At 40.6% G+C, this 24,080-nt stretch overlaps 1 protein-coding gene across 5 annotated transcripts in view; it reads left to right on the plus strand.

The window, feature by feature from the left end:
• Positions 1–23,564, plus strand: part of MYOM1 (myomesin 1) — a 98,974-nt gene extending 75,410 nt beyond the window's left edge. For 4 of the 5 annotated variants that reach the window (XM_065585322.1, XM_065585323.1, XM_065585324.1 and 1 more), the window contains 12 exons: positions 1,282–1,426; positions 2,489–2,548; positions 2,827–2,894; positions 5,473–5,586; positions 6,513–6,600; positions 7,423–7,461; positions 7,554–7,659; positions 9,011–9,174; positions 10,010–10,046; positions 10,381–10,403; positions 12,130–12,185; positions 20,443–21,481. In XM_065585322.1, the coding sequence (XP_065441394.1) occupies positions 1,282–1,426; positions 2,489–2,548; positions 2,827–2,894; positions 5,473–5,586; positions 6,513–6,600; positions 7,423–7,461; positions 7,554–7,659; positions 9,011–9,174; positions 10,010–10,046; positions 10,381–10,403; positions 12,130–12,185; positions 20,443–20,736 (1,194 nt within the window). In that variant the 3' untranslated portion in view covers positions 20,737–21,481. Of the gene's footprint in view, positions 1–1,281; positions 1,427–2,488; positions 2,549–2,826; positions 2,895–5,472; positions 5,587–6,512; positions 6,601–7,422; positions 7,462–7,553; positions 7,660–9,010; positions 9,175–10,009; positions 10,047–10,380; positions 10,404–12,129; positions 12,186–20,442; positions 21,482–23,422 lie in introns of those variants that run through there. The other variant, XM_065585321.1, reaches the window with a different exon arrangement.
• The last annotated feature ends 516 nt before the right edge of the window (positions 23,565–24,080 follow it).

Here is a 24,080-nt window from a genome sequence, read left to right on the forward strand (position 1 = left end):
GAGAATTATCAGTCACCTTTTGTTGGAGGGAGGAATATGACACCCCCAAATTGCCTTCACCTTGATAGGCACATTGAAGGCTGCTGCTGTTTCAGTGCACCCCCAGCAGCAGAAAGCTGCTACTGGGAGTGCATTGGAGCAGCAAGCAGCAGCAACAGCATAGTCCACCCCACTTTCCCACTCTGCCCCCTAGCCCCCTCTGCTCACTCACCTCCAGGGCTCTTGGGCTGGATAGGGCTCCACCTGAGTTGCTTGGCGCTGAGGACCATGTCACAGTTCCTCTTCCCGATCTCGAAGATGTCCCCCTCACTTACGTCAGTGAGCAGTCTGCGAAGCAGGCAGCAGGAAGCGCTTGGACTCCAGCAGCAGGGAAGAAGCAGCAGCCCATGTAGCGATGGGGAGCTCAGCCCACAGCCAGCTCAGTGCCCTGCTGCTTCCTCCCTCCCCACGCTGTACAGACACATGGTGAGTGCCACCACCAGGGGGAGCCGCTGTTGGGCATCCTGGCGAGAAGTGGCCCGAGAAATCTGGTGAGGCCTGTGACCCCACGTGTCCCCCCACCCCGATCACCTCTGGCCACCTTTGTGGGCATCCAGATTCTCTAAGCAGCTAGGGACCATTCCAATCCTCAGAACAAGGCAGTCCTGTAATTTAGCTACCGTCCATATCCCTCTGTAGGTCATTCCAGGAGACCAAAATTCCCAGAGTGCAGTGCATTCAAACCACATCCCCACATTTCCTCATCCATGTGCCCACCCCCTGAATTCTGATTACACCACTGACCAGAATTCTGCATGTAACCCAAAATCAGGGCCTATGTTATGTGCAAGTTCCCATAAGCAACAGGCAGAGAACTTTTTTTAACCCCAAAACATATGAAGTCTCTAGCATTCCACTACATTGGTTAGAGGGCATGGACAGGGCATTCTATAGAAGTAAGATATAAAAGCATCATCTCAGGGAAAATATTGTTTTGAAGAGTTGGGCAATAGTTTTCATATATTTAAAAAAATCCTTTCTAATGAAACAGAACATGATGCTCAGTACAGAACAGATATAAAGAATTATGATAATAATAAATATGCTTATATTATATTTGATTAACATATTTTATATATATGTTTAGTTATGTGCATACAGCCCGGGACAGAGACAATGAACAAATCTGAATAAAGAAAATAAAGAATGTTATTAAGTGTATTATAGAATGTGGCCAGATAGATGAGTCTTTTCTGATTCTGAAGAAGACCATTACTCTCACTTTTCTTTTTGTTCCTGAAGAAATATAAGATGAAGGTGGACCATAATACTGGCCTTATTGAAATGATCATGGATAAAATTGAGGACAATGATGAAGGGACTTATACCTTCCAACTTCAGGATGGAAAAGCAACGAACCAATCCAGTCTTGTCCTTATTGGTGATGGTAAGCTCATCTAGAACTTCACTTTTACAACTAGTGCAGTGTGATGAACTAAAGAGCCAGTGACTCCTGAGTCTTGATCTGTGCTCTTACACTAATTTCTTAATATCGATCATGTCCTTGAGCAAGTCACTTAACATCTCTGCTTCAGTTTACCTATCTGTAGAATGGGGATAATAACACCTACTAAATCTGGTCAAGTTTCAGAATTTTTTTAAATGGGGAAAAAGGAAATTTTTCCATTATAATCTTTAGGAAAAATGTTCACATTTTCCAACCATTTCTATTACTTACATGCCCCACAGTGGCATTGTGTGGATTAATTAATTTTGCGGCGTGCTTGGAAGATGGCAGGTGCCATATACTACCTATAATGTCTCTCTCACATCTGTCTAGCTAGTTTTCCTATATCTACAATGAAAATGTCCCACAATGCTAATGTGATGCAAATGTTGTTGGAGATACTTGGAAGTGTTCTCCTATTTCAAGTTAGATATTCAGATATACCTACAGCTGTCTACATTTCAACTGCTTGATGATTCTGCTGCCATTCTTGTTTTCCTTCCTCAGAGGATCAAATGTGATTAGATGAGTGACACTAAATGTCTTCTCCTTTTGGTGGCATGTATTCAGATATATTTACAATTCATACTTTTCTCTTTGATCTTTTCTCTTACGTGAATTAAATATTACTCATTGTAGCATTACATTGACATTTACTATAACAAATGAGTTTAAGAGGGTCCTCAAGTGCTGAATGAACCACCATCAATAACACACATTTCCTCAAAAGGTTTGGATACGTGTAAAAGGTTTAAAATCTGTGGGTGGCTAGGAGAGCCTGGGTCAGCTGTAATAACATTGTGACAGCTGAAATACTTAACACATGAAGTATTTACTATCAGCGACCTGGGATGAAAAGCTTGAAGTTAATAGCAAAACTCCCATTGACTTCAGCAGGGACAGGATTTCACCCCTACAATACAATAATATCCCATTCCCAACTAAGGAGATACTCTGTCTAGAAGGCTCATATTTGTTTTCCTGATTGTTTTTGATCCCTAGTGTTCAAGAAGCTACAGAACGAAGCAGACTTTCAGAGGCAAGAGTGGTTCAGGAAACAAGGTAATGAACAGCATAATCATATGCAAATGAAAGGAGTTCAGGCATCTTTTGGCTGATTAAATGTAGGAGCAGGTTTAAATATGATATTTTGAAATACAAATGCCTATTCAATTCTAATTAATTCCTTACCTCATTTTTTACATAAAGAATAAAGAATAAAAGCCTATATTTCTGACATTATAAAAATAACAGTATATCTAGCAAGAAAAGTTCATTTGACTTGTCTTTTGTATTGTGATTATTGCTCATCTGATTTTATAAAAACTCATTTTAAACAGGTCCTCATTTTGTTGAGTATCTGGGATGGGAAGTTACCGCTGATTGCAATGTGTTGTTGAAATGCAAGGTAAGAGTTGGCTGGTTTTCAACACTGTTCAGATAGTTATAAAAGCAAGAGATATACTGGACCAGACTATGGCCAGTCACTGCACAGGTGTGCAAGGTGGGGAAGAGTGCAAAGAGGTTTCCTTTTTCTTTGTATTACCCAATTACATCTGGACACAGTCACAGATTCTGTGCTGTCTTGGGCACAAACTGCTTTCTTCTTAATGCTCCCAAAGGGTGATCTGTGGGGAGGAGGCAGGGGCCCTTCTAAGCAGAGCAGGTCAGAAGAAGGGAACACATACCGCATGCCATTAAGGGGTGTCGCAAACAGGCATGCTTCATCTGCATATTGGATAGTGCCATGAGGAACTGAGCCTCTGACCGTTGGACTTGGGTGATTTGGAATTTAAGGTTGACTTCTTCACTGTACTCTCCTCCTTCTGTTTTGGGCTCCATAGTGCTCCCACTGGGATGTTTTAACTCCATACCTCCCTTTCCTCAGGGATGTGCCTAGCAGGCACTATCACTATAACTGATATGGTCAAACCACTGTTTCTTTTAGCAGGAATAGCTTCTCAATCTAACAGTAAAGCCTTAGTCTTTGAGTATGGGAGAGAAAGAGATCAGGAGGGAGAGTTAGCTCCTCCGGGCAGGGAGTCTGCTTTTATTGAAGTTTGTGCAGGGCTTAGCACAATGATACCCTGAACCTGACTGGAGGCCTCTTGGTCCTATTGTGCTATAAATATTAAATAGTAAGGAGAACCAGGGAGCAGGGGTGAGAGACAGGAAGGAGACTCTGTTCTAAAGGGATACAGAGCATTTCATCTCTAGGTCATAATGTTGTTATAATTTGGCAGCTTTCTTCTGTCCTTTCTGAAATGCATCGGTGATATCAGTCCAGTCCCTAGTGCATATATGCCACAAAAACAGTATGCTCTGGTTTGCTGTCTCAGAAGAAAGGCCAAGAATATAATGAACAAGTAGACTGAACAACCTATTCCTCAATCCAGGAATGGATAAAAGGGCTTTGTTCTCCAGCACTGTCAACCATCCTTCAGTCTAGGAGGAGCAAGCAAGATGTGTGTGTGTCGGGGGTGGGGGGGGTGTCTCTCTCTCAGAATGCTCTAAAGCCTTTTTTTGGTTCCTATTCTTTGCTCTGATTTGGGCAGAGTTCCTCTGGGTGGTGTTCGCTGACTCCTTCTCAGAGCAGTGGAGATTGTTCAGGGTTCCCTGCTCTGTGTTCCCCCTGGATCTCTCATTTGACCCTGGGACCTGTAGCACTCTCCCTGTTTTTCACTTTTTGTCCCGGGTGTAACCCTTCTGCCCATCAGAGTTGGCAGGAACAAGGGCTGGGTTCAGTATTTAGGGGTTCCGTTTCAATAACAGAACGCCCAAACCGGCTCAAGCCCCCACCCAGTGACCTGGGACAATTACATACCACCCCCCCGGGCGCCTCTGAGAGGCAATACTTCCCATCTCACAAGCACGGAGTCTGAGTATAGCAAAAGCCTTTTCATAAAGGAGGGAAACAATGCGGCATTATGTTGGGGGAAACACCACAAACAGGATTCATAACACAAACATGAGCAAAAGACCCACCTCCAAGTAAGTTTGGCAGTGTCCTTTTCCCCTCAGGGTCTTAAGTCCAGCAACCCCTCCCACAGTTTCTGTCCTTGGTCAGTGCAACCCCCCCACCCCGAGTTCAGAAGTTCATCTGCAGAGTTTACCTCCCAGCCTGGGTAGAAGTGGGGGAAGATATGGGGGCGGGCATCTTACATGCACCACTGCTCAGGTTGACTGCTGATTGCCATACCTCTCCATGGAGTTCTGCTACAATCTTCACTGCCAGCTGTTTCCCCAGCCACACTTCTCCACCAGCTGCACCTCTCCCCTATCCACTCCTCTCCACTAGCTGTCCTGCTAGCCACTCACCAACTTGTCTTCAGCCCCCCCCCTCAACCTCTCAGCAATTTTAGCTGGTACACCACTAGCTCAAAGTAGGTCAAATGCTTAAACCCAGGTATGAGTGACTTCAGCTCTGTAGCATGTAATAAGACTCCTAATAGAATCAAAATTAGCTCTGTTGTTACATAATGGAGATAGGAGAAAATAATAGTGGTGTTTAGGCCCCACACTACAAGATACACGTATCTGTCCCCCACATTTCTCTATTCACTAGGCTTTGGAACCCATGTCCCTAGCGAGTGCTACTTAGTTGAGGGCAAGTCCCCCCATCATAAAATGCCAAGTACAGTTCTACTGTCCTTGATTCACATAATGAGGATAACAACCCTTTATTACTCCTGCCCCAATAACAAAGAGACTGGGGATCCCACAGCAGCCAAAGTGACCATTTGAGCAAGCAGTCCCATCATGCTAGGCAGGGTGCGTGTGCCCATGCAAATGAGATCAGCCCCTGAAGTCCTTTTCCACAGCTCACCACCAGATGTCAGGGTGGAGCCCATTCTGATTCTGCTTACACCTGTAATCAGTTAAGTTCTGGATTCTGTGTCCCCTTTCACATAAGCTGATACACCTAGCACTCAATTCACTATATTAAAATAATAGGATAATACTGATGTGCTTTTCATATGTTTTAGGTGGCTAATATTAAGAAGGAAACGCACATTGTTTGGTACAAAGATGGGAGGGAGATAATGGTGGATGAGGAGCATGACTTTAAGGATGGCGTATGTACTCTGCTGATATCAGAGGTGAGTGACTCTTGGCTTTTTGATGTACAGATCCACTGTATTCAGTTCAGTTCATAGATGTGATCTAATCTGATATTCCAACATATCCACTATAGATAGGAACTGGGATATAGTTTATAAAGAAAAAGCTTACCTTGCATTTATTTTTTGGCTACAGCAAATTTCTATTTAAATCCTTGTGAATTCAGATTTTCAGGAAACTGTGAGAAAGAGCTAAAGAGCTTCACACTTCCCTTTTAAATCAGTTTAAAGAGCTGGAGGATTACATCAGACTGCTGTGCTGATTACATTAGAAAAGGGTTAAACAGTAATGTGTGCTCCTATCAATCAGCGAGAGGAAGCCTGGTCTTGTGCTTAAGGCACTACACAAAAATTAATGAGATATTGGTTCAGTTCCTAGTTCTGCTGCAGGTTTCATGTGTGCTCTAGAACAAGCCACTTAGGCTGGGTCTACACTACCCGCCTGAATCGGCGGGTAGAAATCGACCTCTCGGGGATCGATTTATCGCGTCCCGTTGGGACGCGACAATCGATCCCCGAATCGACGCTCTTACTCCACCAGCGGAGGTGGGAGTAAGCGCCGTCGACGGGAAGCCGCAGAGGTCGATTTTGCCGCCGTCCCTACAGCGGGGTATGTCGGCTGCGATATGTCGAATTCAGCTACACTATTCACGTAGCTGAATTTGCGTATCTTAAATCAACCCCCCCTGTAATGTAGATGTAGCCTTAGTTTCTCTGTGCCTCAGTTCCCAAACTGTAAAAGGAACAAAATTCTATACCTAGTGAGAAAGAGTATATAGATAGAAGGTTAAATTTGGTGTCCATATATATTTTTTGCCAGCCACATAAATCACCAGGACAGAAACAATATTGCTCTCTGAAATAACTTGTTTTGAATGCTACTGTTTGTTGTTATTGCTTTATAGTTTTCCAAGAAAGATGCTGGTAATTATGAAGTAATACTGAAGGATGACAGAGGAAAGGACAAAAGCAAACTGAAACTTGTGGAAGCAGGTCAGGACAACATTCTGAATGATTTATCCCATACTGGGATAGAGTTTTGCATAGGCAAATTGCGGTATCTTTTTCAAGTGGTTTTTGCTTCTCCTGCATATTAAACAGGCTCCTAAATCAAAAGTTATCACAGATGCCATGAGACCATCCTGATGGTGACTTTTCAGCAACAGAGCATTCCAATATACTTTTGTTAATTAGATTATTTGTAATATTTCCTCAGATACCCCAGTTGAGGGTATTCCCAATTATAACAGTTTTCAAATTGTGTGCTCACTATACTAAAAGTAATTCCATTAATGTAGAAGAATGTTGTGGATCTAGAACATTTTATGAATATGATATATTTTAGGTTCCCCTGGGGATGCACGTACAGACTTTTTAATTAATCTGTTTTGCCAATAATTTATTTAAGGGTACTTCTAGTCATAGAACTCTCTATATTTTATAGATTTCATTGCTACTTACTGTGCCTCGTACATGGAGCAAAATTCATACTCAGTATTTAATACATTGATATGGAAGGGCCAAAATTCCAGTTGAATACTGTCACCTTTAGAAAAAAAGAATGTTGCCCTGTTCAGCAGTGAAGGGTTTAAACATGGTGCTGAAACCATGGAATAGATAGGCAAGCTCCCTGAAAACACTCCTTAGCTTTGTTGTGCTTGAAACTGAGGAATATAAGGATCTGATACATTTTAAAATGCAAATCAGATTTCTGTTAGGAACTCTTTAGAGGGAATGCTTTAGAGTCATAACACTGCATGCCAAATTTTCAACCTATTACTGAGTAGTCTCAGACTATGCATTTTGTTTCCCCAGCTTTTGCAGATCTGATGAATGAAGTGTGCAAAAAGATTGGTAAGTATTTAATTCCCCTGTCAGACGAATGACTCATTGTGCTTCTTCATGAATGGCAGTAGGGTTGCATAAAACATGTGCTCTTCTTTCAGCTGTATCTGCAACAGAACTGAAAATCCAGAGCACAGCAGAGGGTATCAGATTATTCTCTTTTGTTAATTATTACTTGGAAGATCTGATGGTGAGCTGGTTACACAAGTAAGTGTATGAAAGCTTGCTAGCAGTCTACAAATTCTTTGGTTTTACACATTCAACAGGAAGTGATATGTTAAAATACTGGGCCCCATTCTCCTTTCATTTACTCCCACGTAATCATGCGTAGCTCCATTGAAGTCAATGGAATTATATCAGTCTGTCAGAGGGGAATTGGACCCATTAATTTTTAGCAGTCTGGAGGAAGAACATGAGTAAAGTATTTATGACCAGAAGGTCCATGAAACTGAAGAACACTTGGAGTTCAGAAATGTTTAGCTCGAGGTCAGCCAGTCTGTCTCCCTGAATTGCACTTTTTTACAAAATTGCAGGTACAGTACAGTTACAGACAGGGCCAGCTCCAGGTACCAGCTTAACAAGCAGGTGCTTGGGGCGGCCAAGGGAGAGGGGCGGCACCTGTGGCAATTCAGGGGTGGCAGGTCCCTCACTCCCTCTAGGAGTGAAGGACCTGCCGCCAAACTGCCGCCGCCGATTGCGGCTCTTTTTTTTCCCCCAATTGCCGCCGCTGATCGCGATCGCGGCTTTTTTTTTTTTTTTTTGCTTGGGGCAGCAGAAATGCTGGAGCTGGCCCTGGTTACAGAACTAACAGGTGCAATATATATCTCTGGTTTCATCCTTATAAGACCCCTTATCTATTAAACTCCAACATGTGCCTTGGAGAGCTTCCAACCAAAACAAGACAGAGAATGAGATTTTCAAACCCCATTTAAATTAATTGCACGTGGGCATCAGAATCCCTCTGGCAGCTTTGAAATCTCAGCCAGAATGGACAGGATGCACTGGGAAATCCAAAGGAGTGACTGAGGATTATTTTAAATCTACTTAGTACCATCTCTACTTTCAACTTTGCATTGCCAGGAGTCCCTACACATTTGAAAACTGGAAGCTAATATCAAATGCTGCAGATTTGTTGCTTGCTCTCACTCTCATGTTTAATTTTTAGAAACTAATTTTATGTTAGAACGATCACATAAATTCACCAAGGGTTAGTAAATTGCTCCCTGGCACTCTGTTACATTCCAAGGCATTAGTTTAAGGATAAAAAGAAATTGAGCGACTGATTTGACAAAGAGCTTCCTCCCTTGTCTAGGGTAATTAACTCTTTGATTAGAAAGCTGGGAAATGGATACTTTTGTGGAAAGAGATATACTAATGTATGCATGTATTTACCTAAAGGACCAAATTCTGGCACTGTACCAAATTCCCCCCAAATGGAAATATATTGTTGCTACAAAAGCAGCTTTGTTATATATTCATGTCCTAGCCATTCATAGCCCTTTGTACAACCCCCCTTTTCATCTCATTCAGAAGCAACATGTTGCTTTTTATTTTTCAGTGATGCCAAGATTAAGTATACAGACAGAGTTAAGACTGGTGTTACTGGGGAGCAGATCTGGTTACAGATCAATGAGCCAACTCCACAGGACAAGGGCAAATATATAATGGAGCTCTTTGATGGTAAAACTACACATACAAGGAAGCTGGATCTTTCTGGACAAGGTAAAGGAGTCACACTATAAATAGCTAATTCTTCAGAGTTGTCAGTGCCGATATCTTTCACCAGCATTCAGAACAGGGGTTAAAGGTGTAGAGGGAAAGCTAATGGTGTTTGGATTAATTCTGGGATAGATTTCCACCCAGAAGGCTCTTGAGTCCTAAGGAGAACATGTGCCAGAAACAGGCTGCTCCCGAAGTCCAACCTTTCCTTCCAGAGCCATTTCTACCCACAAAAGCCCCAACTCCACATTGTGTTTGTGGGCTCCAGGTGATGGGGGAATCACATTTAGTGAAATAATTGTTTTCCATTCTGTACCCTTTGCCCAGTTTCTGGCAAAGTTTTTGTCCCTTCTTCTCACTCAAGGGGAGAAAGGGTTTGTCAACATCAAACAACGTATGGAGAAGCTACAACAGGAATAAATCTTGCTGTTCAGTTGGTTACCTGAGCATCAAAGTGAAACTTTGCAGTGGGCATGAAAATACTTGTTAAAAATTGATTTTTTTTTTTTAATCCTGAAAGCTATAATTAATTTGGAACACTGCAGTTTTGTTCCTGAGGTATCTTTAGTGAGATAATCTTAGCCTCTCTTGGTGTGTTTAAAGACTGATTATTTTTTATTATTATTATCACATTCAGCCCTCAGTTACCTACAGACCACTTCATTTAATTAAACCTTTAGTCATTTTAAGTCTTGTATGGTATCAAAGCAAAGACTGCAAATGTTAATTTTTCTTACACTGATTACATTTTAATCTACATCTTAAAATGTAAATTACCTTCTTGTGATTACTGGTCTGTGAAAACTACCTTTTAACATCAGCGTTTCTCTTTTAAAAGCCTTTGATGAAGCCTGTGTTGAATTCCAAAGATTAAAGTAAGTATTACTCGTGACAAGTATTATTTTGAATACAATATGCTGCTAATAAAGCAAGAAACTGTACTCATGTTCACTTTGTTTAACACTAAAAAAAATCCTTTGAGCCAAATCCTGGTCCCACTGAAGTCAATGAGAGATTTGCCATTGACTTCTATTGGATGAGGATTTGAGTCTTTGTTGATAAGGAAAAAGTGGAATTATCAAGTGACGTACTGTGCAGAAAGGTTTTCCTTAAGTGATTTAAAGCAATCTCAAAGATTAGCCATTTGGTAGTCATCCTAAATTAATCTCAACTAAAATTGAATTTTCTTTTTGTTTCCCTCAACTACAGACAAGCTGCTGTTGCAGAAAGAAGTAAGTGAGCTTTCTTTTACAATGATCTCCATAAACTGGTGATGAAGTTTCTTTTATCCTCCTGACTATGGGTGTGTGCATTTGATAAAACTAGTTTATCCCGACACCAAGGAGAAACAGGAAAAGTGACCTCTTTGATCGCTAATATTATAACAATCAGCTAGTGACCATATAATTATGGTTGTGTTAACTTTTTCCAATCTTAGCTTCTGTTTTCACAGCCAAATAACTTTCCCTAAAAATTACCTTTTGAGCTGAAATTTCTCATGCCTGCTCTCAACACAAAAGTGACTTTGTTTTTGAAAGTCTGAAGAAAATTATTTAGTTGATTTTGAATTATCCTACATGGTAAATGGCTTCACATCATAAGCACCGATGAAAAATATTACAAATGGATAACTGGGCCAAGTTACAGGTGCTCTGGGAACCAGAGGTTTGAGCTTCCTGACATCTGTGCATTTAAAAATCTCAATCATAGCATTATACTGAAGACACAAAATACAGAGTAATTTAAAAGGAGGGGGGGGAAAGTATTTAATCATTAGTTTAATTAACAAAGCCATTATAAATTAATTACAAAGATTAAGCTCTACACACTTTCCCTTCTATTTAAAAGTGCATGGGGTGGAACAGATTAATGCAACATCTCAGCAAAGTCTCCCCTCTCTCTACGTGATTGGGACCAGCATAGAAATAGTGTAGGCAAAGTTGGAGTCTGAAAAGACAGTGGAGAGGAATTGGTATGCAGCATTTGGAGTCCCTAACACTAAAGATCCTGGCCAGCTTCTCCAAACTCTGCTGCAGCCCCCACCACCACACACACCCAAACTAGTATGACAGGACCAGTAAACGTGCTGCCCCTAGATGTTGTTCCTCAGCTGTACTTTGACTCGGACATGGATAGTGGGGAGAAGGCACGCCCCTGGGTATAGGTTAGCTCCCAACTCCTGCTCCTTCCACCTCTGGCTTCAACACATTTCTCCAAAAAGTCTCTATTTTACAGAGGGCAAAGAGCACCTATGTTGAAGGGGAGCATTCCATGTAGCCACTTTCTGCTTCTTCGTGGCTCCCTCACTACTAACAAAGGTTGAATTTCAGTTCCTGAACAGCTGCAGCAGAGAATGTGCATGCTAGGGTCACTTTACTGATATCGGATTGCAGTAGGGTTTTGAAACTAAAAGCAAATGGCTAGATTCTGATTTTGTTTACACCAGGATAAATCCAGAGAAATTCCACTGAAGTCAATGGAATTATTCCAGATTTACACTGGTGGAATTGAGATCAGAATTTGTCTTTTTATTTAGATCTGAAGCCTAAACTTCACTGGTTTCTGAGTCTCTTCTATGGGCTGCAACTCATTTCTTTTCATAAACTCTGAATTGCCAGACTTTTACCTTGGAAACTTAGAAACATTGGGCCCAATTCTATATTCTTTGTGCACTCAAAACTCAAACTGAATTCACTGGAGGTAAGGATAAGGCCCATACTTTAATTTCTCTGAGGAGGTGATTGACAGTCAGATATTAAGATGTCTGCTTTTTGCAGCAGAGTGACATGATTTTACATGTATAAATGGTGTGCTAGGAATACTGAATAACTCTCTTCATTTGCATATCCAGAGACTTGTACAAAAATAAGATAAAAGAACAGCGCTAGAGGGGAAATGAAATCTGGGACAGAGTTAGTTTTGCAGACATTAAAGGAAACTTCACTCATGTATTTTCAGATCGTGCCCGGATACTTGGAGGTTTGCCCGACGTTGTCACCATCCAGGAAGGCAAGGTGCAGTAAATGAACTATAGCTTTATACTGTAGCAGAGCAGCTTTTATATCTTGCAGAAAAGGGGAAAACATAAGAATTATTTCAAAGGTTCCATTTTAAAAATCTGCTGCATTATTTATTCATTCTCTATCGTCTGTACATAATTTGAATTTCTTGGACAGATAGGTTTATGTATTTGGGGCAGTTTCATTTGTTAAGCATAAGATAAAAGTGAGATGACAATGCCAGTCAGGACTAAAATGTGAACCATGTACTTCTTAGGAAATTCAGAGACAACCATATCTTTAAAAATTTACATTATGCACAGAGATTTCACAGTTGCATTTTTCTATGGGATATTGAGTAATGCTGAATTCCTTACACCCAAGACAGCCAGTCAATCTGTATGGATGATGGTAGTCCCTCAAGGCATGGCACCAGTCAGATCTGGAGAGTTGGCAAGTAAAGTGTGGTAGAAACCTACACAACCTCCTACCTCACCATCCTAAGAGACAAAGGAGAAATTCTTCTCTTTTATACTAGGGTAAATTTGAGATAAAGCAAATGAAGTCTTTAAATCTTGATTTGGGGACTTCAACAGCTGAGTCAAGGGAGAGAATTCTTCCGGGAGTGGGTCAGCGTTTGTGGCCCGCATCATGCGGGAGGTCAGACTAGATTATCATAATGGTCCCTTCTGACCTTAGAGTCTATGAGTCTATAAGTCAATGGAATTACTCTGGATTTATAGTGATGATGGTGATGTTGCTAAATCTACTGTTGAGTTTGACAGATGAGCTACAGTCACTTATTGTGGGTCCTTAGATCAGACCAAAGACCAATTTCAGACCTGCAACCCTATCTGCAGGTGCCACAGGTGAAGACAAGTGTAGATGAATGTGCACTGCTTTTAGCTTTATGCCTCACACATCTCTCCTTGATTGCAGCAATCCATGAGCTCTCAAAGTCTTTCAGTCCAAGGTGGCAGAGCTGCCGCCATGGATCTTGTCATGGGCTAAGAGCTCCCAGGTGTCGAGGTCAACATTGCAAGATTGGACGTTGGCTTTGAGAGTGTCTTTGTAACGTTCTCTTGATCGGCCCTTAAAATGAGTTCCAGTCCAATTCTCCATAAAAGTCGGCCTTTGGTATCCTATTGTCAGACATACTGACCACATGACCGCACCATCTCAGCAACACTCTCACTATAAAAGCTTTGATGCCTGTGATGTTGCAGCTCTCAAGCACTCAGTGTTTGGAACCAAATCTTGCCATTTAATTCCCACTGTCTGCCAGAGACATCATAGGTGGAATTGGTATAAGTATTTTATGTGGTGTTGATTAGTAGTTGAAGGGAATGCTATAGTAATCAGACATTCTCACAGAGAATTCTTTCAACTGCAACAGAGTGGGGAAGAAGGCAGGAGGAAAGTGAGTGAATTTGCCAGTTTTCAGCTGAAATAGTTGCTTTTGCTAAGAGATAAGTCTGATATATGATTGTGGTGGGAAAACTTGGGTGATTATATCAGTTGAGAATTCTCTGCGAGAGAAGAGTTGAAATAAAACAATACAGATAAGTATGAGCTTTCAGAAGCAAAATGCAGTGATATATATATATATATAGAAAGATTGGTTGGAATTATGCAAAGTGAGCTGTAAAGGCCTCCTAGCACATTCATTACTTAAAACCACAAGGATATTTGAGATGTTGTGAATAGAGGAAGGCTGGATGTTACTAAAAACTCAGAGCACTCAAGATGAGTATCTTTGGCCCAACAACTATGGATTCAATAGGATGTTAAGAGACCTTGTTTTATTCATGAGAAGTGTAGACAGAGTTGTAAAGTCTTTTACAATTAATATAGTACAGGATTTGTGTAGTCATCTAAGTTGGTGGACTGGGTCCAGAAACAAGAGTAAAGTCTCCGCCCAAGTCTTGTTCAAAAGTTTTGACATAAAACAAAGGTTCAGAGAAATCTCAGTTTGGGCTACGGCCCTCTAGCAAATGGGTGTGGTACTTTGCCTCCTCAGAAAACTCTCATCTTCTCTTGCCTAGGTAGCTGTGTTTGTCGTTTGCTGAGTTCAGACACCTGTCCTGCTTCATTACTTCACCCTATACACCTGCATGAGATCTAGACAGGGAACAGAGAAAGCTTGCTGGTCATGAACTGGAGCCTCTGTGCTCTGTCAGTGAAGGAAGGAATTGATGTTAGAGCAGGGTAATGGGAGGTTCACCCAGAGATCAAGGGAACAATACAGATTTTTATGTAGTAACTAAACTTTTATTTATTCCTGTATTTCCTATTCTACAGCAACTGCCAACTCTTAAGAGCTTTACTCTTACCCCTTAGCCTGTTCCATCCACTACAATGATCAGTCAATGCTGACATTTAATGTCATTGCTGGGCTTTAAAGCTGACACGTAAACCATTAATAGGGGACAGAGGAGTTCATCCTGCTAACTCATTGTTTCAGGTTCTCTTTAGACTCGGGCAGACATGCCATTGGTTTATGTTTAGTTCACATTTGGAAGGTTATCTCTTCAGTCACAAGGGCTAGAAATTTACTCTCTCTCCTTTTTTTGTTTTGTTTTTGGTTTTGGTTTTTTGTTTTGGTTTTTAAAAGAAAAGCTTAGTTTCTGTACAATCTGAGTGTGTCATGAGGTCTGGATCCAGCCCATAGCCCATTTGTTTGACACTGCTGTAGTGCAATATATTCTTCCTCCTGTGTTAGATCAGTGCTGGTGGTTGATACCATAGTCCTGCTCTGAGCCCATCTCTGCAGAGTCTCTACTAATACTATAGCATAGCATCTAGAGTTCCCTGGTGCTTGTGAGCCACGAATACACAGACTGGGATTGATTCTGACCTCTGCAATAGGACAGAATAGGGGAGGCTCATGTCATTCTCTCACCCCAGCCTCCTCATACAGAGCTAGCCCTAATCTAGCCCTGTAGGCTCATGATCTTGCCCATATAATTCAGTGTGTTCCAGCACATACATAATGAAACAATGGTCTCAATATTGTATGAATTCACTCCAGGTTGAATCTTGGTATTCAGGATCACAGACAGGGATCTATTCTTCTTTTAAAAAAACACAATTATACAAATACACATTGTTCTGACCATTTTGAAATGAAGCTAGTGTACAAAAGAGCCTTTTACTGACACTTGATGTACGATTGTAATTATATAACTGAAATAAAGACTTGGTTAAAAAAATATAATTTTGCTAGTCACCATCCTATAACATGAGCCAGGAAGTTTTAAAATGAAAAATAAAATAAAACCCACCAAAATGAAATTATATGCATTGAAGGCATTCTAGTCTACCATATACAGTGACATTACAGTAACTGCTTACTTCCATATTGATCGAATTGTCTACGGAACAAATAGTACTTGTAGGGGTGGGAGTGGCCCCTTTGTCCCCAGCGTTTGTATGTATTCTGGAGAGATGGGAGCATCTGTTTACACCTGGTGTGTAATTCATGCAACTCTTATAATCCTCAATGACATTTTAAAATGTAAAGTGAGGTAATGCAGGGTTTATCAGTTACAAGGAGCCTTATGATGTTCTTTTATCACAGTATACATAAGAGCTGCTACATCTAGTGCAATCATATAAACTGAGGGGAGCAGATTTTTCATCCTTGACTTTGAATTTCCAGGTGTATGCAGATTTGGCCCTTTAATTTAAAAACATAACCATAATGTTATTTACATGCATTTTTGTATTGAATTGTGTGTAGTGGAATATATGAATTGATGTTTGTTTTAACAGCATATGATAATGTTCCAGATGTTTGCACTGATATACATAAATGGGTTTTCAGTCTTGTAATGTAATCTGAAAAGCCTAAGTCTCAAATCACAGCACGTCAGGTGAGGATTTGAGTTGGCAGTGGGTACTACTGTAAGTTATATATATGGCAGGGGCCAAATTCTGAAATTCTCATTCTGTTTTTACTTGGGCAAAACTTCCAGTGATTTACATGGGTGTGTTAACTGAGTAAGGAGTGACTTTTTAAAAACAAAAGTTTTTATCCTGTTTTGTAATCTGAATTTCTGTTAGGAGCTCTGCTAATCTGGAATATAGGTCACCTGGTCTCCTTGAGGGTATGAAAATCTCCTGCCAACTATCCAGAGGGGGGTTCTAGTCCTTTCCTTCTTCCCCCTCATTGCGCCAAGCATGAGTGATGGAGAGTTTCCCTGAAGAAAGGGAATGATCCTTGGAGGGGGAAGCTGCCCTCCCCAACAGGAGCAGGCTAGAGTATTTTGCAGCTGGTACTAGAAGAAAGACCTCAGGATTTGACCCATATTATAATAACTGATTTCTATAATGCCATAGGTGTGCATAGTGTTTTACCAACACATATGTTGATAAGGTCCCTGTCCCGAGGGCAAAAATGTTTAAAACAGATAGATGCAATGCTAGGTACAAAGGATCAGGCCTTGGCAGCAGGCCCGCTGTAATGAAACTCCCGCCCATAAGATTTTAAAATTACCAGGGATCTGACCATCTTCATACTGAAATATAAGAATTATCTCTCCACATAAATAGGCAGAACACAAACAATAAAGAAGTGAGTGCATCAGAGTGGGAACACATAGCACCAGTGATCAGATCAGTGACGTAAGGTTAAGCAAAAGGGGAAGTTATTTTAAGAAACAATTTGAAGGAGAAAAGGGTTATTGGTGCTGCCGTTTCTCTCAGTTAGGGAAAAATTGGCACAACTGTAGACCATTAGGGTTTGAGTGATGTATCCAATACAGCTCTCTGCGTCACTGACAGTAACTCATTAGGACTTTGCAATGACAATAGGGACAATTCAATACTGATTCCTTATGTGTCAAAGAATGCGGACACAATATAGAACAGTGGTTTTCAAACTTTTTGTATTGGTGACCCCTTCACACAGCAAGCCTCTGAGTGTGACCCCCCTTATAAATTAAAAATGGGGGGATTTAATTTAATGGGGGCTTGGGGCTGTCAGCCCCAGGGAGCTAACAGCTCGTGACCCCCATGTAACCACCTTGTGACTCAGGGCCGCCCAGAGGATTATGGGGGCCTGGGGTCTTCGGCGGTGGGGGGCCCCCACCGCCGAATTGCCGCCGAAGACCCGGCTCTTCGGCGGCATGTCCCGGGGTGGAAGGACCCCCTGCTGCAGGTCTTCAGGGCACTTCGGCGGCAGGTCCTGGAGCAGAAGGACCCCCCGCCACCAAATTGCCGCCGAAGACCCGGAGCGGAAGAAGCTCCGGGGCCCCGGGCCTCGTGAGAGTTTTCCGGGGCTCCCTGGAGCGAGTGAAGGACCCTGCTCCAGGGGCCCCAAAAAGCTCTCGTGGGGGCCCCTGCGGGGCCCGAGGCCTGGGGCAAATTGCCCCCCCCCCTCTGAGCGGTGGTGGTAGAGATGTGGTTCTCAACCAGAGGTATGCATTCCCCCAGGGTACGCAAAGGTCTTCTGGGGGTACATCAACTCATCTAGATATTTGCCTAGTTTTACAACTGTCTACATAAAAAGCACCAGCGAAGTCAGTACAAACTAAAATTTCATACAGACAATGACTTGTTTATACTGCTCTATATAATAAACACTGAAATGTAAGTACAATATTTATATTCCAATTGATTTGTTTTATAATTATATGGTAAAAATGAGAAAGTAAGCAATTCTTTAGTATTAGGGTCCTGTGACACTTCTGTATTTTTTTGCCTGATTTAGTAAACAAGTAGATTTTAAGTGAGGTGAAACGTGGGGGTACTCAAGACAAATCAGACTCCTGAAAGGCACTGAAAAGGTTGAGAACCACTGAATTAGAGGAACAGAAAGCTGATTTTGGTTTTTCACTACATTCCACTCCTGTCATCTCACAGGAGATGATTTTCTCTGGAATAAAACCCTTCAAACTACATTTGAAACAGACTGTTTTAAATAATATTTTACATTGCAAGCAATATATTACAGATGTAGGAAAAGAAACAGTGAGACTGATATTAAGATGATGGATTTTTCTGTTCAGAATGTTAGGGCTGAAGCTTTGCCTGGAGGGCTCAGCATCATAGAGATAAAATTCCCCGCAGTGCAGAATGCCAGCATAAGGCCTGCACACCATTTAAGTCCCACTTAAACCATACTTCTCTATACTTGACTGTCTCTGAAGTGTTCATTTTTATGGACTTTTCAAACAAGATTTGATGGACTTTATTTTTACATTTTCTTATATATGATCTATTATTTGATTCCTGCATATTGTCTTTGAAAGAATTTGTACTGTAATTGTTTACAAGCTAATTATTTAAAAAAATGGGGAAAAGGAGAGGAGGAAATGTTTAACCCCAGGAAACAGACCTTACCCACAGCCTGACTCTCAGCTCAACACACACATCCAGGAGTACTTGCGGCACCTTAGAGACTAACAAATTTATTAGAGCATAAGCTTTCGTGGACTACAGCCCACTTCTTCGGATGCATCCGAAGAAGTGGGCTGTAGTCCACGAAAGCTTATGCTCTAATAAATTTGTTAGTCTCTAAGGTGCCACAAGTACTCCTGTTCTTCTTTTTGCGGATACAGACTAACACGGCTGCTACTCTGAAACACACATCCAGGGTATTCAGAATTAAAGCTAACACTTCAGCTTGAGATGTTAGCCTTTGAAGTGACTATCTTGAACACAAGCACCAGTTAACTACTTTTCACAACATTTTAGTGAGCTGAATTCAATACATTGACTCAAGAGAAGGGGCAATATTTGCATACAGTGGAAAACCTAAGCAAAGAAGAAAAAATTAGACATATTCTGAATCCTAGACCCCAGCGTACTCACCTGCGTCTGACTGGGGGGACCAGGGATGTAGAGAGAGAAGTCATTAATTCACACAGAATAATTGTTTTGACTTATTTAGCCTTTCTTTTTGCTTGTGGAATGTTGGTCAGCAAATGTACTCGTTATTTGAATTTATTCAATGAGAGGTAATTTTGCAAGTTTTTTTCTACTATGAATTGATTCCTGACAATCTGCTGTGAATATTTATTGCTGTATTTATTAGTCGCAGTTGGTCACATAAGTCATATGGCATTGTGATTGGAAGAGTGAAATTTACAATTAGGAGTAGGGCTTGAAAAAGCCACCGGGGCTTTGAATCTCGTGGGAGAAGTAGCAGCTAACTTAAGCAGGATGACATTTTTTAGGACACATTAAGCCTCCTTTCCAGGCAACTGCTCTTACTTAAGGCAACATTCTGAGACAAATAAGGTTCCACTCCTGGAGATCCTATATGTCCCAAAAGGGAAGGGGCGGGATATGCCCCAGCTGTGAGAGCCTTCATTCTTTTAGTGATTGTATGTTAATTTTATTTTAACTTAGTACTTTCTTTAATAATTAAGGACCAGTTTCATCCTTTGTATTGAAGTGAATGGCATGCTACACATTTACATGTCTGAATATCTTCCCTGTGGGTATTTCTGGGTTGTCATTGAGAGAGAAAAATTAAAGGAGCTCTGACTACTGGTGCATGAGAGAGATTTGCAAACCTGCAGCAGTTATTGAACTGTCAGGGTGATCTTTCTAACAACTGGCCCTCTGCTAATGAAGATACTGCCTTAATGTTAGGACCAAATTCAGCATTCATGCAGACTTAGCTCCGATTAAGTTCAAAGGGAAATATGTGTGTGAGCATCCAAGGGCAGAAATTGGCCCTGAAAACTGTATTGATTTCAGATAAAAATAATAGCAGTTAGATGTTATGCAGTTTTATGGGAGTCTGTAAAACAACTGGATCTGTTTGTGAAATAGTCAGGATGTAATTTAGGGCATTCTTAAATTTGAGATTAATTCATGGTCATTTAATGATTAAGCATTGATTATATTTAGGGAGATTTGCCTTTAATTTTTGGTACACTTATAGAATTAACCTGAACAAATCCATCCAATTTGAAGATGGTTCTTCAAATTTTCATTTAAGGCCTAACATTCAGGTGCTGCTAATGTCTAATTTTTGTATTAAGCAATGCAGAGGGGGTTGTGGTAATGGTCATGAGGGAAGAGGGTCCATAAAATACTGAAGGTTTTTAATGGAGCTTTTTAATTAGTTGTGTTCATTCTCTTCCTTCATGATGGATCAGACTACATCAGAAATTATTGATCTTGGATGCTTATGGGTATCCATTGTCTAATAGCAGGAAGCTAAGAGGGGACTTTGAGGGAATTATTCATCCAAATGGATGCAAAAAAATCAATTAACAACTGTTGTTATTTATAACCCATTTGTACATTTTTGTAGGCGCTTAATCTTACTTGCAATGTCTGGGGAGATCCTGTCCCAGAGGTCACGTGGCTGAAGAATGAGAAACCGTTGACAGCAGATGCCCACTGCATCCTGAAATATGAATCTGGAAAAAGCGCCAGCTTCACTATGACTGGTGTTAACACAATCGACTCTGGGAGATACGGCATTTTGGTGAAAAACAAATACGGCACAGAAACAAGTGATTTCACTGTAAGTGTGTTCATACCTGAGGGAGAAGATGAAGTATCTCAGCCTGAGCCCAGTAAAGGAGATAAAAAGAAAGTGTGAATTTGAGACTAGAAAACAGAAGTACGGGGGAGAGATTGACTGATATACTGGCATAATTCATGTGTGTAAATTGTTTTATGCATAGCAAATAGCCTTGGATCCTTCCACTCACTTCACTTGTGTTTTTATTACACTTATTTACACCAAGCAAAATAGTGCCTTTACTAATGCATATTTAAACACCATTCTCTTATAGCTAACCACACAGAACCTAACCCTGCAAATCTTAAATTCCTACTGAATGCAGCATCAGGGCCAAGATTTGACCCTCTTCCTCCATACAACACAAACCAGAAGAGTGAGGGAGAATTTCAAGGGAGGCAATTAATGAGGTGGCTGAAAGGATTAAGAATGATCAAGGCTTAAAGGAGATGTTTTTCTGAGCAACAATTTAGATTTGGTCAGACTTTGGTAAAGTAGTGTATGTGGAGTGTACTATAGCTATTAGAAACAGAGGTCCTGATTCTCATTTACAATAGGCCTTTTACACAGTTTTGGCAGTATAAAGAAAGGTGTCTTAAAATGGGAGTAAATGTTATTTATAACCACTTTAAGGTTTGTTTATCCTGTCTGAGTAGTGTAAAGGGGCTGTGGTATAAATGAGAATGAGCCCCAGGATGCTAAATCAACAAATATGTCGTATGTGTTGCTATAATATTAATGTGCGCTCATGTCAACAACAGTGTATGATTCCTCCTCAATGGTTACAAATAAATGGAACACATTTCTTTCATCTCTACTTTCACCTTGTTTCACTGTCTTGTTTTGTCGGTCACTGGTCTGGTAGTTGTTCACAGCACCTTCCAGTTAACAACTTCTTCACCACTGCAACTTCCTGTAGTGGCCCTTTTGACTGTGATAATCTTCACTTTGGTCTTTACTATAAAACACAGAGTGAAATCACTGAAACTTCCACATGTTTCAATTCTGATCTTCACCAACTTCAGACCCGTAGGCACGTAAGCACATTCACAAGTTAAAGCACATGAGTAGTTCCATTGACTTTGACAATTCTACTCATGTACTTAAAGTTAAGCATGTGCTTAAGTATTTTGCTTAATTGAGAAAATCTCTTTCTTAAAGTTCAGCATATTAACATCTGTTATTGGACATTAACACCACAGAAAACTAGCAATGAGTATTAGAAGTAACATAAGCTGATAAATAGTACATTCAATATTGTCTTTTTATACATTTATTTCCAAGGGATATAAGCTGCGGTGACTGAAATTTTTCTCAATTACATCATGTAGAGTAGAAGCAGCATCGTCTGGTGAACTAAGCATGGTGATAGGACCCAGGAACTCCTAAATTCTTAATATCAGTTCTACCATTGATTCGCTGGCCAGATTTAACCCTATTGTGCCGCCAATGAAGTGGACTTAACCAAGTCTCTTAAATTCTCTGTTGTTTTGTTTTCCCCTATATAAAATTAGGACAGTACTATTTACTTAACCAACAGGGACATTATGACTATTAATAATTTTTGTTTGAAGATGAAATGTTATATAAGTGCCAAGCCCTGTTATTGATGCAGAGAACTTAATGACTTCTGAAAAGAGGCCACTGGGCTAGATACACCCTAATAGGTGCAGAGAGGCATAGCTTACATTACACTGTGATAGCAAGGCCTGCTCCATTTCAGGAGGGGATTCACCCATGGAGAAGGACAGGTATTCTTTCCCTCACTGCCCTTCCTGGGGTTTGCCCTAGGAAAGATCAGCATAAGTTTCTGTTGGGACCAGGACCAGAAGCTTGCCAGTGGACACTGCAGTGTGGATGTGCCGGATCACCTCAGCACATCACCCAGCTCCGCTGAACCACACACTTAAACCCCCATTCCACCCGTGTGAGAGGCTCTGATGGTTCCTGTGGGCCTCAGGTAGAAGGGAGGTTGCGGCAGCCTTGCTCCACAACAATCTTCCTCCAGCAGACTTTCTGCTCCCAAGAACTTTGTATCCTGTCTTTTACTGGCCATTGTGGGTGAAAACCAGGAATGAATTGGTAATGTATTCATTGAAATTTATTGTTACCTACAGCTTTTCCTTATAATAAAGTAGAGAAAGAGTAGAAGCCGTAGAGTATGAAGCGCCAATAAAGTCAGTTCACTTCTTAAAATTCAGCTAGTTACACTGAGTGTCTCAGTCTTCACAGACATGCGCAATAACAGATTAACTATACTTTTCTTAATTCATAGTCTCTGTAGTTTTTTCCCATTGTTCTTACGAAGGTTACAAAGTAGGTATTCATCAAATCCTAGACAAACTATTTTTCAGCTGAAAGCTTTATATAACCACTAATCCAAATCTTTGATCCTTTGCAACAACTGCCTTCTGTGGCGGCAGTGCTAATACTGTATATTTGTCAGTGATTTACAAAAGCGCCTTTGCTCATTATTAAATGAGCTGGAGCAATGGAATTCATATGTATTTCCAGCATCTTAAGTCATTATCAACTCCGTCTCTAATTTGAGAGCAAACTTATCTTAATATCATGTGGAATGTACCATGTTATATATTTTTTTCAGAATAGATCTCACTGAGTCACAGCAGCATGATTTGTCACATCAAAATCTGTAGAACTAACGTATCTTCAGCATTTTATTTAAGCATGGTATGTGCTCACCTTTTCACGCACTTTTATCTCCTATAACATCTCAACTATTGTGAACCCACAAATCCTGCAGTTTCCCTTGCTGTAGTAATGACAGCTCTGTGAGGATCAAACAGGTAAGTGCTGATGGTAATTAAATCCTTGCCATTTTTGGTTTAGTGTGTAGCCCTTATTCATGTGAGGAGTCCATTGGATGCAGGATTGACCTCTGAAGTCTAGTGTATGAAAGAATAACTGTAATTTTGATAGCTTTAAAATTTGAGAAATTTCTTTTTCTAAAAGTAAGAACACTATAAAACATTCAGCATGAAACACAAACCATGCAACATTTGCCCAGTTTGGGTTTTTTTGTTATAAATCTGAAGCTGAGCTCAGGTTCTCTCCAAAAGATTCATAACCTTGACAGACATTTTGAATTAACCTAGGTTGACTTCTGTTTGAAATCCTGCAGAACTTACAGTTTCTAATAGATTGCTAAGAAATCAGCAGAAAAGTGACACTCAAGGGGCACAAATCCCCTGTAGATCAAAACTGAAGAGAAGGGATTGTGAAAACTTTTGTGAACTGAAATTACTAAATTCTGTATGGCTTAGGTAACAGGACAAATTTTAATGCATTTATCAACATTGATGTAGGTCATTTTTGCACTGAAATAGTAACATTTTGACTAATTTCTAAGAAAGGTTGAAGATTTTGAATGTATGCATCCAAAGCAAAACCTATCTATGTTT

Source organism: Chrysemys picta, chromosome 2 (genome assembly GCF_011386835.1).
Source record: "Chrysemys picta bellii isolate R12L10 chromosome 2, ASM1138683v2, whole genome shotgun sequence".
Taxonomy (NCBI): domain Eukaryota; kingdom Metazoa; phylum Chordata; order Testudines; family Emydidae; genus Chrysemys; species Chrysemys picta.